The 16,143-nt window shown below is 41.0% G+C and overlaps 1 protein-coding gene across 1 annotated transcript in view; it reads left to right on the plus strand.

Annotated features, from left to right (window-relative positions):
- LOC131232422 (membrin-11-like) overlaps nucleotides 1-15,601 on the plus strand; it is a 47,183-nt gene extending 31,582 nt beyond the window's left edge. Inside the window, exons 5-6 of the mRNA XM_058228642.1 lie at nucleotides 3,086-3,235; nucleotides 15,261-15,601. Coding sequence (XP_058084625.1) covers nucleotides 3,086-3,235; nucleotides 15,261-15,422 — 312 coding nt within the window. The 3' untranslated portion in view covers nucleotides 15,423-15,601. The remainder of the gene's footprint in view (nucleotides 1-3,085; nucleotides 3,236-15,260) is intronic.
- The last annotated feature ends 542 nt before the right edge of the window (nucleotides 15,602-16,143 follow it).

Here is a 16,143-nt window from a genome sequence, read left to right on the forward strand (position 1 = left end):
CAATTGAGAACAATGTACAAGGAGATGCCTGCCCTTCAAACTATTTCCCTTGGTGCAGCCCCCCTTAATGTCTGACCAGCCTTGTTTTTGGGCCCTGGGCCTAATCTGATATGAATCATTTGATGGCTGGAGTCGATTTCTCATACACATTACTGTGGGCACTACAAAAAATCAATGGTGAGTGTCCCTCTCCCAACTATTTCCTTTGGTGTGACCCACTTGAATTGCAGAACAGTATGATTTTTGCGACCTGGGCCTAGTGTGTGATGGTGCATCTTTTTTTTTTTACACGCACACACACCCCACACACTCACGCTAGTGGAATTTCGCCACCTATGGGTACTCGAACCCTTGACCGGTTGCGTGACGGTGCATCTTGATGGTCAAATTGGGGTTCACATGCACATCATGGTGGGCCTTATAAAAATCGAGGGTTGGCATTCCTCTCCCAACTATTTCGCTTGGTGTGGTCCACCTGAGTCATGGACCAACCTATTTTTTGGTTCTTGGGCCTTATACATCTAATGGTTGGGGTGGATTTCACGTACACACCATGGTGGGGCCCGCCCCTACTTTGCTTGCACGTAAGGTCTTCAACGGCCCTTCTCACAAGAGACATTTTCCTACACATGTGTGCATGTGTGTCTATAATACCAATAATTAATAAGACGAGGAAACTAGAATTTGATGGTTTGGTCATGTACAATGGAGATGAAGAAATTGCACCGGTTAGGAGTTGGTACAAGTATAGATGGAGGTAGTAAGAACGGACTTGATAGTTGATAACCTATGGTCTAATTGGAGGTCTGGCCCTTGATAGAGTGGAATGGCAGAATAGGATTCATGTACTTGACCCTAATTAATTATTATTATTTTATTTTTTTTGGCTAGAGAAATCAAATTTGATATGTTAATTAGTGAGGGTTGATCTATCAATTGGCATTTAGCCATAATTTTTCCCTTTTCTTTTGAATAAATTATTTATTTTTTAATTATTTAAATTTTAAAAATGTTTAATATGGAAAATGTGTTTTTCATTTTCAATTAATGTGGAAATTTTATATATTAATGTGTTGGCCTATCTATCAATTGGCTACAAATTTTTATATTTATTTTTTACTGATTTTTTTCAACCGCACATGGTTTAAGCCTTTTTAACAAGGAAACTTATTACGTATAGCTGTTTTATGCAATGTTTTACCATGTGCCTTTTAACATCTCCAGAAATTTTACTGAAAAAAATCCCACCTTTTCCCAATGCTTCCATCAGACTGATATTTTCTTGAATATGGGCGATACCAATACATGTTTCTGTATCCCCCAGTTATCGATACATGTAACGATACCATAACCTGAACACTAGCTACATGAATCATATTTTACCATTCCTCTCTATCAAGGTCCATCTCCTTAGTTAGACCCAGTGTTTCAAATAGCGCCTGTAGCGTAGCGTGGCCGTAGCGCTACGTAGCGTCCCAAATAGTGTAAATCCCCTGTAGCGTACGCTACAGGGGTCGTAGCGTATGCTACAGCTACATAGCGCGTAGCGTCCGTAGTGTAAGCTACAATGTATTTTTTTTACTATTTTATTTATTTATTATTATTTTTTTTTCACGTTTTCTTTGTTTCTAATGTTGAGGAATGTGACACTTGTATTACACTTGATACTTTTAACCTATGAGATTTATATTTCTTTTCATAATTGTAACTCGTGGTTTCAATTAGACATTATTAATTAAAGTGATTTGCTTAGAAAGTTGTTGATGTGATAATTATTTGATTTGGCTTATATACGTGGATTGACTTTTGATAAATGATAACTAATGACTTTTTTGAACATGCTTATAATTGATAAAATGAATCATCTTTTAGGCATTTTTATATTTTTTTTTCCTTTTTTTTTCCCACTATTTATTTTATTTGTCCGATTTTTAAATTAAAAAATAGAAGTATCGTGTAGCTTACGCTACACGCTACGTATTTACGCTACATGCTATAGAGGGTTGAGCACTGCGCATCAAGCTACCGCTATTTAAAACACTGGTTAGACCATAAGTCATCAAATCTTTTCCAACTTGAACCAACTCCTAACTAGAGCAGTTCTTGGTCTTTGTTGCACATGATCAAACCATCCAAGTCTACCTTTTCTCATCTTATTACCTATTGGTGCTACTCCTACATTCCCACAAATGCATTTATTCTAATTCTATCCTTGCGACTAATCATCTCAACATCCTCATTCAGCCAATGCTCATCCTATGAGCATGTCAGTAGTTAACTCTTCATGGCCACTTTTCCAAGTTAGCTGAATCTCATCTCTCCAATGCATTACTCAGGTCATGTGTTAGATCTTGAAGTTTCTTTTTTAGATTGCTTGTGATTGGAATGGTTTCAACTCAGTCCTATTTTGACTTGGTTCTCCATCTATGACGATACTTAGATCCTTAGAAAAACAAGGGCACCCAAGTCGGATGCTCAAATACTTGGATGAGGGTAAGGAAAGATGGACCTCCTTTTCCCAAGACAAACCATATTTATTGCCATTTTGAATTCTAGATCTTTCAAGGGCACCCAAGAAAGGGAGTCTTCTTCAAAGCAAGTTCTTTGGTTTTTAGGTCTGCTGTGAATGCCAAGCTAGGTGGTTGTAGTTTGTCTGGCCTAGATTGGTCTGCGCTTTAGTGTTTTCCCTTTTCTTTCTTTCTCTTTTCCTTGTATTCTTTAGCGGTTTTTTTTTTTTTTTTTTTTTCCACCCATTAATAAATTGCCATCCTTTAAAAAAAAGGGCACCCAAGAATTTGTAGTGGATAGTATCGATTCATCAGTAAATTCAACTCGTAATATTGTTATGGAAATATTTTAACATGATTATACATTCATGCAAATGTTCGATTTTTTTTTTTTTACACATGTGCACTGATCAATCCTTGCGTATCCTATCCTAAGAATTTTAATTTTGAGCATAAGCCAAAATTGCATTACTTAGTTTTGACAATTTATTGCGCTATATCAAATGCAATAGTTTAGTAGACTATTTTGCCGAAATGAGTTTTTTATCCTTTCATAAAGGTTTACTGTTATGTTTCAGAACGGGGAGTCTGCTCATGTTCTAAGAATTTTTGATGAGGAAGCACAAGCGATGCAGTCAGCCCGGAATTCATCGTTAATGCTGGATGAAGCTTATAATACAGGAGTGGCTGTTCTTACAAAATATGCAGAACAAAGGGATCGTTTGAAGGTAAACTAAGACTCTGGATTTGCGACTGCTGCTCACAAAATTTCGTTGTTGAGTTCTTCAATGATATGCTGAAAATCCTGAAGTTTTTCTTATGGCACTGTAGTACAATGATTTAGTTGGCAACTTGCCAGGTCAAATACATGGAAAGCTTAGCACTCATTTTCCATTTTAAAAAGCAAAGATAAATTCAAAACTCTGCTTTAACTGTCTTATCAATTCACTCCATCCATTCATAATATCTTCTCTCTAATGTACAGTAAAAAAATCTCAGATTGTGTTCTCTATTTATGCTCCCTCCAATCTCCTTGAGAAGAGGCGCATAGGAGCTGGTGACCAACCTGCATGCCAACTATCCATAGTAGCCTACCCACAGCAAATGCCCATGCCCCTGATAATTGCATTGTTGTGCCTGGGCTGTGAGGGCTCTCAGTGCATCTAATATCCTCCTCTTGTGAAAGTTCAGCAGGAGTTGGCAGCAGTCCACGCACCCACACAAACACACACGCACCAAAAAAAAAAGGAGCATTTGACTGGTTGACTGCTGGGCTAATGGCCAATCCAAAAAATGGCTCATCAATTGGCAGTCAGGATTGATGAATTTAGACAAATTGGATGTTACAGATAATTTAAACATGGGCCTTTGCTTTATATCTATACAATCACTTTGATATGAACAGAAGCTCTATTTGTGTTCTTTATTAATTATACATGCGTGTTTGTAAATGTAGTTCTGTAATTGTTAATCCTGAATTGAAATGTCACCATCACCATCACCATCATATCATAGCCTTGTCCCAGCTATTTGGGTCCAGCTTTCAACAGGGATTCTCATGATTGCTAAGAAAGAAGTTCTACAATGGCTCTCCAATTGAAATCAGCCCTTCTCCTTTACCCAGGCTTAGAACTGGTTGGACAATCAATTCTAGGCGGTGCTTCCAATCTAAAAGAAATACTATATTTAATTATTTAAAATTTATTGCTAGAAGTTTAACTTCAGTTCATTAATGTTTATAAAATGCCATAATTATTTTCTGAGTGAGCAAGATGCCACATACGTATTGTTAAAGTGCAAAACAAACATGTTAGTAGTAGTCTGATAAATCTTTTTGCCCAAGTAATAAGTAAAACTAAGTTTAAATGAAGATTATTTATTTATTTATTCAATTTTGAAAGATATTTATTTGTTTATTTGTTATTATTATTTTGTGATAGAATTCATTGGGGCCCTGTTTAGGAGCTTGGAAAATAAAATTGAGGAATTTTTTTTTTCCAAGAAAATGCCACTCTACTAATTAGAGGAGTTACTTTTGGGTGAAAAGTAAAATCTAAGAAAATGGATTTACTTGGGTGGGCGGAAGAAATGGAGATGTGCCTCTAAAGTTTTATGTGATTGTCATGTACCAATCAAATTGAAGGGAAAATTTTATAGGACAGCTATAACACAAGTCATGCTTTATGGGACGGAATGTTGGGCAGTTAAGGGGCATGATTTTCATAGGAGTGTTGCTGAAATGGGGATGTTGAGATGGATGAGTGCAAAGATGTGGAGGGATCATCATTATCATCTAAGCCTTATCCAAGTTAATTGGGATCCGTAAAGATGACGAAGGATTCGATTAGAAATGAATGCATTCGAGGGAACTTAGGAGTAGCAGCAATGGGTAATAAGATGAGGGAAAGTAGACTAGATGATGATCATGTGCAATGGAGACCAGGAATGGCGCCGGTTAAAGGAGTGAATTGGTGCACGTTGAAGGCTCTAAAAGGGCAACGGGAGGACCAAAGAGGACATGAGTGGAGGTAGTAAAGACTTGATGTCCAATGGTCTAACTAAAGCTATGACCCTTGATAGAGTGGAATAGTGGAAAAGGATTCATGTCACCAACTCTAATTAGTTAGGATGAGGCTTAGATGATATGATGATGAATTTCCTTGGAAAATCCGAATCTAAAAATCTCACCCTTCCCACTATTATTTCATTTTCAAATACAAGTTTCCTTCTCAATTTCTTATTTCTTATTTCTTATTTCTCTACTCTCCTCCTCTTCTCTCCTTTCTATGGGTTGTCCAATTTTAAGTTGGATGGGCCATAGAAGGTGGGCTGCACTTGATAGACAGTCCAAGGTGGACTGTCCATTTTCCACACCATTTGTAGAGATGGTTAGGATAATTCAAGCAAAGTAGGTCTTGAGACGAGGAAATGAAGGTAGGCCGCATGTGATGCAATCCAAGTCATCAGACCTTTTCTAGCATGATTAATATGCACTGTACATTTTCCTAGTTATTGGTCATGTGGTTAGGATTAGCCAATTGTAGTGGGTTTTGAGAGGATGGGGCAATCAAAGAGGGGTTACATATGATGGATAGTCCAAATCAATGATTGGACCTTTTCTAGCATGGTCAATATGGACCATCTGTTCTCTTAGGCAATGATTAGATGGTTAGGATCATCCAATCAAAGTGAATTTTGAGAGAAACCCAATCCATGATTGGACATTTTCTAGTATATCACTATGGACTGATCATTCTCCTAGCCACAAATTAGATGGTTGGGATCATCTGATCAAAGTAGGTTTTGAGAGGGATGGGCCAGATCAAGCTGGGCCATATATGATAGATGACCCGAAGTTAATGATTGGATCACCAGGCTCTTTCTAGTATCATCAATGTGGATCGCCTAGTTTCCAAGCCATAGTAGAATGGGTGGAATCATTCAATCAAAGTTGGTTTACCGAGGGTTGTGCAATCAAAGGTGATCCCCACGGGATGGATGGTCCAAAAATATGATTGGACTTTTTTTTGCATGATCAATGTGGACCATTCTTTCTTTTAGGGGTATGGACCATCCATACTAGCCATTGTTCAAATGGTTACGATCATCCAATCGAAGTGATTTTTGAGAGAGGGACAATCAATGGTGAATCATCTAACATGAAGCTTGTCATTCTGGACAATAAGATGTTACCTATTGGCCCATTGGAGCCAGTGCATATATTGGGGTCCATGTGGTAAGGGTGGTGGTGGATTGGAACCATCCTCACATTCCAAAACAGAAGTTTAGTCTACTTAGACCACATTTATTTTGTAGCATAGATTCCAAGAAAAATTAACTCTCGAACAGCAGAAAAGCAAAAAAGGAAAAAAAATAAAAATAATAATAATAAATCCAAGATTTTTTTGTAAAATCTCAAATAGGTGAGAGTTTTTTTTCCTTTCCATATTTTTTCTTGGAAAGGAGGGACCAACAAAAGTCACTTTCTTTGCTTTTATTTTCCAATCTCCCAAACAAACCCTAGACATAAGTTGGCACTTAAGAAATATTAAAAGAACACCCTTTTGAGAAAAGCATGATAGTAATGGATTTTTATTTTTTTTTTCGTAGTTAAAAACTCTAAATCATTAAAAGATTTTTTTTTTTTTCTTGACTTGAAGCTTCTCTTTGGCATGGTTTTTGGTGCAACTTTGGGTAATTCTTATCCATGCTAAGAAGGTGTGATGAGAGAAGGTGCTACAGAAGGTGCAAGAGAAGCTTGGGACCATGAGGTTTGGGACCGAGAAGCTTGGGATCGAGAAGTGAGGTATCACAGAGATCAGTGACTGGAGATGGAAGGGGTGATTAGAGAAAAGGACAGGTTAATTCTTCAAGGCCTTCGTGGAGAAGGAGTGGCGCCGGTGTCGTTCGTGGAGGAGTGGCGCCGGTGGAGCGACGAGGTGATGGCTACATGTGGAAGATGGCGCTCAACAAGGAGGACTTCTCTTTATGCCAAAAGTGGGTTACCTTGGAAGACCCTCCAGCCATGAGGGAAGTGGTAGCTTTTAGGGACGTAAATAACAATGGCATCTAGAAAATGGAGTACACCACTGCTTCTAGTTCCCTTGGGGGGGGGCACCACACTGCAAGAACAACGACATCCCTAACCACCAGTCACTTGAAGGGGAGGAAGGTTGGATAGTGGTGGAAAAAAGGAGGAAGAAGCTCCATCGAGGGAAAAAAAAAAAACGGGCCTCTTCTCCAATACTTCCTAACCCTATTTGTAGATCACTTCCGAACGAGCTCAACTTCTCTAGAGTATTAGGTCGGTTCAGTATGATATTGGATACGTCCATCCAGAGATTCAAAGGATCCTCTTCCATTAGGGGATTTGTGAATGTTAAGATGGAGAAGGCATCAAATCTTTCAGTTGCAATTGAAGCCTTGAATGGTAAGAAGTTCCTAGGTAAGGCCATAAGAGTTGAAACAATGCGTTTTGAGTAACAAGGAGAGAACTGGGAATAGTGGTCCTTCCCTATCTGCTTCCGATTGGTGCCTCCTTGCCCCCATCCTGGGGCCTCCTGCCTGAGGATCTGGAAGTGGGAGAGCTTTCGAGGCATCAACCGACTCCTTTAAAGAAGTCCTACTAGGGTGGAACCCCTCCCGTCTTCCAGGGGATGTCCTGGAAGGCTCTGCCTTCAGTCTGTGTCAGCCAATACCTAACCCAACCCCACCCCCCGACCTTGTCCCCTAAAATAGTTGTTTCCCGTTCGGTGGTCTCTAAAAGCTGCGAAGTGGCTCCGTTGAAGTCTGGTGATGAAACGTAACCCGAGTTTTTCTTTACAAGATTTGGTTACTTGGGTTCTGCTGCAACTTAGACTGGTGATTTTATCCTTCATCACCTAGACCATCGGTCGGTCTAGATATCCCTCTGAGAATCAGAGGACTTGAATAAGATCATCTTCTCTAGCCACATCCACGGGGTGGGGCTGGGCGGACTCCATTGTCAAATGGTCGGATTGATCTCCATTTGGGTTCTTCGAGGTCCGGTTTCCCTTGCTTAACATCCCTCTTGAATTTTGGTCCTTCGAGTTCTTTCGTGCTTTGGGTTCTAGTTTTGGCAGGACTCTGGTTATCGACGAGGTGTCTGAGAAATGGGAGGAGCTTCGAGCGGCAAGGCTTCTCATCTGAGATCAATGTGTTTGTCGGAAAGTCGTCGTTTCAAATCCATGTTTTGAAGGACTCCCCTGCCTTCCATTCTTGGAGAGGTGTTGTTGCAGCTTGCCTCTAGGGCGGTTCTCTGGCCCCTTCTCTGATGTTGGTGGTCTTCATTGCAAACCCATCTTTGTGCCCAGCTCGTCCTTGCTCCAGGGCGCATCTGCATGCAAATGGTGCCAAGGCCCTCCTCGTGTGACGGTGTGGCCCATGCGTCTCGTGTGAACCTGACTGCAACTGAGGAGGCTCCACGTGGCCCAGGGGATGTGTTCCACATGCCCTCCTGTCACTTCTAGGGTTGTCAATGGGCTAGGTTCGGGCCTGCCAAACTCAAAATCCAAGCCAAGGCCAACCCCAGGCTCGACCCATTAATGCCCTAGTCACTTCCCACCGTCCTTCCAGAAGAACATAAGGATTTATCATCGACCTTTACATACACAATCCTTGGGCGCAAATTTGCAATATTGGACGGTAGATATCCCTCCCCTAACGCTAGACCCACGTAGCCCGGCCGTCAAGGCCGCCTCCTGTAACCGAGATTATATCATCGCTGGAGAAATTTTCTATATTGTCTCCTAAAGTTCGGTCTCCGCCTCTGGACTGGTCTGAGGATGGTCACACGCTCCTAAGACTAGTGTTCGAAATATCAGTATCATGTTATGTATCGCACTCTGGGGATATAGATATGTATCAATTACGCATGACTCATATCATTTGTATTGGATAATTTATCGCACTTTTTGGGAAACATTGGGAAATTTGTTGAATTTTTCAATGAAACTTCAAGGTTCATTTGAAATGACCTTCATACACACTTTTAAATAATAACATCTAAAAAAAGGGTGCACATAATGTTTCCTTTGTATAGGGTCCTAAGCTATGCATTGTCTGACTGAACTAATGCAACTATATTTAAATTAAATTAACATTTATAAATGTATCAAGACATGTATGAAAATGCAACCAATTCATTGAAAAGCAAAAGAAGAAGTAGAGAAATATACATATCAATGATGTAGATTGGCTGTGGCCGAGCGCAACTTGGGCGAGACCCCAGAACCAACTATGTGGATGAGACCTTGATCGTGGGGCCCACCTTGATGTATTCATTGTATATCCATGTCATCCATATGTTTTTCCAAATTATTTTAAGAAATAGTCCCAAATATTAAGCTGATAAAAGTTTAAGGTAGACCACACCACAAGAAACAGTGGTTATTGAATTCCCACCATTAAAAGCTTCCTAGCATCTCTACCGTAATGTTTATTGAACATCCAACCTGTTGATGAGGTCACACAAATCTGGATGAAAGGAGAAAACAAACATCAACTTGATCTAAAACTTTTGTGGCCTAGAAGAGGTTTTCAATGGTCATTAACCACTGTTTCCTGTGGTGTGGTCCACTTGAAATTTGTATCTGCTTCCTTTTTTGGGACCATGGCCTATATTAATATGTAAAAACAGATGAACCATGCGGATATATGATGAATACATGGAGGTGGGCCTGAACGATCAGGACTCACCCACATCGTTGGTTCTGAGGTCTCACCCAAGTTGCGCTGACCGAAACCGCTCCCCGAGCCCAATTCGAACTGCACACGGAACCAGCGATGTTAGTGGGACCCTAACTGTGGCCCTCACCATCATATATGTGTTCCACCATCCATCCATTTGGAGAGAGCATTTTAGGGCGTGAGCCAAAGAATGAGACTGATCAAAAGCTCAAGTGGACCCTATCACAGAAAACAGTGGGGACAATGATACCCATCGTTGAAACTTGAAACCATTTCTGGGGGCCCACCATGATGCTTATTTGAGATTCAACCTGTTTACAAGTTTAGGCAGATATTTTTTTTTTCAAAGATAACCAATATATATATATATATATTAAAAAAAAAAAAAAACGAAAACAGGGGCTGTTGAGTTAGCAGGAAACAGGAAAAGAAAACACAAAAGAAAAGGAAAAATTAAAAACCTAGGAACTCAAGGTTATAATCCAAGAGGCCATTTACATTAGCCACCCATTCTATGATCTGTCTTTTGGCCCTAAAACACACTATATAAACCGAAGAGGAAATATCGTTGAAGCATCTGTTGTTTCTTTCTTCTCAAACTGACCACCATATGGCGAGGATCACCATTCTCCAAATCCGGGTTTTGTTTTTGCTCATTTTACACCCATGCCAAGACGTCAGCAGATCGGCAGATGAAAGCGGATGACACTAGCTAATTTTGAAGCACCTGGAGAATTCTGACCAAATCTAGGATATAAGCGGGCAATGGACCAGAAGATGATCGACCATTTCTTCTTCCTTCATGCAGCAGAGGCAAACATTGACCAGTTGCATACCCCTTTTTCTGAGATTATCAATAGTAAGGATCCTGTTTTTGCTTGCCAACCAGCCAAAGCAAAGGAACTTGGGGGGAGCGGGGTATTTCCAGATGAATGGGCAAGAGGGACCTGGAGGATGAAAGGGAGGGGATAAGAGGGAGTATAGGGATTTAACCGAGAACACATCAGTCTTCTCCAGAGACCATATAAGCTTGTCTGGCATGGTAAGATCAGGCGTCGTCTTCGAAATGAGGTCTAGGAGGTCCACAAATTCTGTGACCTCCCAATCGTACAGATTTCTGGTGCATTTCACGTCCCATACTGTGAAATCATTAGAGACCACGAAGCAGCTAGCAATGAGGATATCCTTATCAAGGGCTAGACGGAATATGTTCGGAAATCTGACATACAGGGGTTCCTCACCTATCCACTGATCTTTCCAAAAACGAATAGCTAATCCATTGCCAATTTGAAATCTGATATTATTGATGACTGCCTGTTTTGATTTCAGGATCCGTTTCCAGATAAAAGAGGCCCTATACGAAGAGGAGTCTTTGGTCCACCAACCACCTGGGGAAGAACCGTATTTGCCTTTGATGATCGAGGTCCAGGGAGCATCTTCCTCTGTGCCCAATCTCCAAGACCATTTGCCAAGCAGGGACTGATTCATTGTCTTCAGATTCTTTATACTAGCGCCTCCTTCCGGAAATTGTTTGCACACCTCTTGCCACTTCATCAAGTGCAACTTCTTCTGATTGTCTTTGCCGCACCAAAGAAAATCACGTCGAAGCTTGTCGATGCGATTGCGGGCCACCAGAGGGCATCTAAGAAGGGACATGTAGTAAACGGGGAGGTTGGAAAGTGTAGCCTTGATGAGGATAAGCCTACCTCCCAGCGATAGGTATTGGCACTTCCACATTGCTAGATATTTCTTGAATTTGTCAGTAATTTTGTCCCACATCGCGATTGGGGGGCGGCCAATGGCCAGAGGGAGGCCCACAAAAGTTGTGGGGAGGGAAGCTTGCGGACAACCGAGCGATATAGCGAATGAGGTTAATTCTGTCTCCGATATGTTGACGCCGAATATTTTTGATTTTTTCATATTAATTCTCAAACCAGACACCGCTTCAAAGCATCGAAGTGTAGTGCGCAGGTTGTCAACTATAGTGGGGTCCGCTTCAGACAGGATAAGGGTATCATCTACGAATTGGATATGGGAGATAGGGGGAGTCACGCCCGGCATCTCAATACCTCTGATAATGCCTTCATCTTGACCTCTGAGCAGCATTTGCGAAAGGGCTTCACCCACCAAAAGGAAGAGAGGGGGGGGGGGGGGACACCTCTTGAACCATGGAAGAACCCTTTAGGAGATCCGTTGAGGAGGATAGAGAAATGGGCTGATTTGATGCACTCTGTAATCCATCCTTTCCACCTATCATCGAACTTCATACGAGTCATCAAATACTGAAGGAATCTCCAATCCACATGATCCTATGCCTTTTATATATCCAATTTGCAAAATATGGCCTTTGTAGCAGATCTATGGCAAGAATGGAGGCATTCATTAGCAATTAGGGCGCAGTCCACGATCTCTCCCCCTGATGAATGCATTTTGGTATTTCGATATCAAGTTTAGGCAGATATTGGCGAAGGGAAAACACAAATATCAGCTTGATTGAAAACTTCTGTGGCCCCCACGAGGTTTTGAATGATAGGCGTTCAATCCCAACTATTTTGAGTGGTGGGGTCCACTTGAGCTTTGGATTTGCCTCATTCTTTGTCTCATGACCTAAAATAATCTCTCCAAATGGATGAACGAAATGGATATACAATACATACATCAAGGTGGGCCCCACCATAAGGTCGCACGTTCTTGGGTGCAGCCGAATCGCACCAAAGCCACTCTACCGTGACTTAAGGGGTGCAAATTAGGTGTTACGCGGGTAACAACTTAGTGGGCATTACCCTTACTGTAGGGCCCACCTTGTTGTATATCCACTCTGTCCATTCGTTTTTCCAGCCCATTTTAGGACGTTGTCCCAAACATTAAGCACATCCAAATCTCAGGTGGACCACACCACATGAAACAGTGAAACATCCCAAGGCCCAATGTAAGCAAATCCGTAATGTTTATTTGTCATAAAACCCGTTGATAAGGTCTATTAGAACTAGATGAAGGGAACATACAAAGATTAGGATAACCCAAAACTTTTGTGGCCTACAAAATGCTTGTAACGGTCATTCACCACTTTTTCTAGTGGTGTGGTCCGACCGAGATTTGGATCTGCTTAAGTTTTGGCATAACGTCCTTAAGTGATATGAAAAAATGGATGGATGGTGTGCATATGAAACACATTCATCAAGATGGGCCCCACACGATAAGGTTAACACCCACTACGTTGTTACCTGCGTAACGACTAATCCACTCCCTAAGTTAAAACAAAGAGAGAGAGAGAGAGAGAGAGAGAGAGAGAGAGAGAGAGAGAGAGCCAAATGACTCTCCTTCTCTGTTATAGACGGCTGCACGTCCGCAACCCTACCCAAATTGTCGCTAGAAATTCCAACCCAAATTCACAAAAATCTCTCTTAAATCTTTTTTTTTTTTTGGCAAATCCCAATTCAAATCCCATAATCCTTGGTGGAAATGCAGTTTCCTTCCAAAATAATTATCTTTGAAATACCACAAAGGTAAGCAAATTTCTCTCTCATATATATATATATATATATATATATATAGGGGAAATGGTACTATGAGGTCGACCATGTGTGTCGAACATCAATACCGTGCATTTGATGGGTCCCCTTTAGGTTATGGGATATCCCAAAAATCAGCTGTATATAGAACTCAGGTGGGCCATACCATCTAAAACCATGGGAAGACATGCCTAAAACATATAAAAGTACTTGGTGGGGCCCACCTAAGTTTTGGATGCGACTTAAACTTGTTCTAACCTCTCATCCAAGTGGGACACACAATGGATGGTTTGGATTTGTAAACCACATCTCGGTGGGGCCAATAAATGATTGTGAATGTTTTAATGAGAGGGCAACCCCTCTCAATTTCTGTATGTGGTGTGGCCCACCCAAGTGATAGATTGACTTGATTTTTAAGCCCGTGGCCCACCATGGAATGGTGCATGTGAATGATGGGATAGATGTTTGACACACATCATGGTGGGGCCCACACAGCTCAACCTCATAGTACCATTTCCCTAATCCCTATACGTGTGTGTGTGTGTGTGTGTATTAATTTCTGGATGAAAAGAGATTTTTAAAAAAAATAAAAAATTCTGGATGACATGTAGCCTGATTTCGATGTGCGCCTATTTTATCAGTATCATCAACTAATTGGTTATAGGGATTCGTAGTAGGTGGCTATAGTACTGCACGATATTGCGTTATATCGTCGATATTGCATGATATTTTGTGATATATCGCATGATAGACATGATTCCGTGATTTTTTTTTACATTATTATTTCTGAAGGGCTTTTTAGGGATTTCATATCGCTAGCCTGCGATAACGATAATATCGGCCGAATTTTTCGAGGATAAATCCTCTCCTCATGGTGGGGTTCTTTGTAAAGTGTACCGGTGGATCAAGGAGTGGGCTTCTTGAGTGTCCCTTTGGGTTGGGTTCAGAGTTTTGGGAACTATTTTGTCGTGGTGTTCTTTTCTTGTTTTCCTTTTTCTTTTCCTTGTTGTTCGTTTTGTTCCTGTTTTGGCTGTCTTTCTTCCATGGTAGGGGCCACTAGATTAAGAGTCCAGATAATAGCTAGCCTCTCAGAATAGAGCAACCGTTCCTAGCCTCAATCTCTATTTTGAGACTGGTCTGATAATATCTGTATCAAAATATTAGGAAGACTGATCGTTTTAAATTCGTTTTTTCAGGAACAGTTTTATGAATGCAATCTCATTAAAGCAGTGGGACTAGTCTTTATTTACTAATTTTAAAGAGATGCCTATTATATACATTGTCTAGATGAGGCCAGATGACTGAAATATACCAAACACAAATAACCTCTTTTTATTTCTCAATGTGACCAGCTCATAATGCCTTTCACTTAATTGTTCCTATATTTACTTCCAGAATTGCATTTTCATAGAGACCATGTGCAATTATATTCATGGCCATAGGCTCTTCTGTCTGTATATATGACACTGCAGCAATGACCATATTCATCTCTGCCATTGTTGCCTTCTTTACCTTGCGACATGCCCATGTAATTTTGCAGTGATAGCTTTTAGCATGAACATTTTTTTGTGTGATTATTTAAACTATAGCATACACTAAGCTGTGGATGTAGATAGCTGCAGCCCTGACTTGGCCCCAATTAAGAAGTGCCATGTGCGTCTATCAGATGTGGGCCCAGGGTGAAAAGCAAAGATTCCCTTTGGTGAAATGACTTTTTGCCCTTTTCAATGTGGGGCCATATCTGACAGGTGCACATGGTATTTTTTCATTGTGCCACGTCAAGTCTGCAGGAGATTCCTGCAGTCATGCATCCCCCAGTCACAGGCAATCCGCATCCCTAAACTGCGTTGTGTTAGCTATGAATCAGTCAATCACCATCAGAGGGGGTGCCCTCCCAAGCAGGTCTGCACCCTGAGGTGTTGGCTCCTGTCACTAGCAGCACATATACTGAATGTTCACAAGATAGATTATAGATATGTAGAACCATCCAGTTTTCATTTCTCACCCTATTTCTCATGCGTTTCTGGTGCAGAGAGCGCAACGGAAAGCACTGGACATCCTCAACACGGTGGGACTCTCCAACTCTGTGTTGAAGATTATTGAGAGGCAGCACCGTGTCGACAAGTGGATTGCTTATGCAGGTATGATAATGACTATCATTCTTGTGTATGCGTTTTGGAGGTGGACGCATTGATTTGAGGTTTTGCATGTACATTGGCACTTTCTTTTTTTGGGTAAAAATGTTTCTGGGGCTTTAGATAATATCAAATAGTAAGATCAGTAAAGAGCCTAATGAAGACTTGTCAACCATTTATGGAAAGATACAATGTCTATACTGGCCTTATCAATAAAAACTAAAAATTCAGTTTAAAATGGCTAGTGGGGAGTCTTAGCTGATCTGCCAGACACATCCCAAATTATGTTTTTCCATGAAACCTTGGTACAGCGGAGATGATATGGCAGAGCCAGTAGCACCATGTGGCAGTCATCTATCTACAAATACACATGGCACAGAGAGACCTAAAAATTGGGGCTGTCCATCTAACTGTCCCTACCGTGGATGCCAAATGGTTTCAATAATGATCCTTTGTCAACTAGAGGCCTCCAAAGCAACAGTCCAATGTTCTCACTGAATGTGGCTTGTTCTCAAGTCCGTTGTTTGAACACCCCCATCTACAGTTTTCACAAATGTACCTGATTTCTGAGCCAGGTCACAAGGTGGTGGCCTATCTGATGCACCGCAGGTATGTCCAATGGATGCCAGGCTGCAACATGTCGAGGTGACAATGCGCTTTTAGCAGTAGTAAACTGTTATGTAATTGCCATCTCCAATGGCCATTCACCTGGAATGCTTGTAAACACGTGTCATTTTATTCTCCTGAGAGTGGATCAGATGCATTCAGCACAAGCTATCA

Source organism: Magnolia sinica, chromosome 18, assembly GCF_029962835.1.
Source record: "Magnolia sinica isolate HGM2019 chromosome 18, MsV1, whole genome shotgun sequence".
In the NCBI taxonomy this organism is placed as follows: domain Eukaryota; kingdom Viridiplantae; phylum Streptophyta; class Magnoliopsida; order Magnoliales; family Magnoliaceae; genus Magnolia; species Magnolia sinica.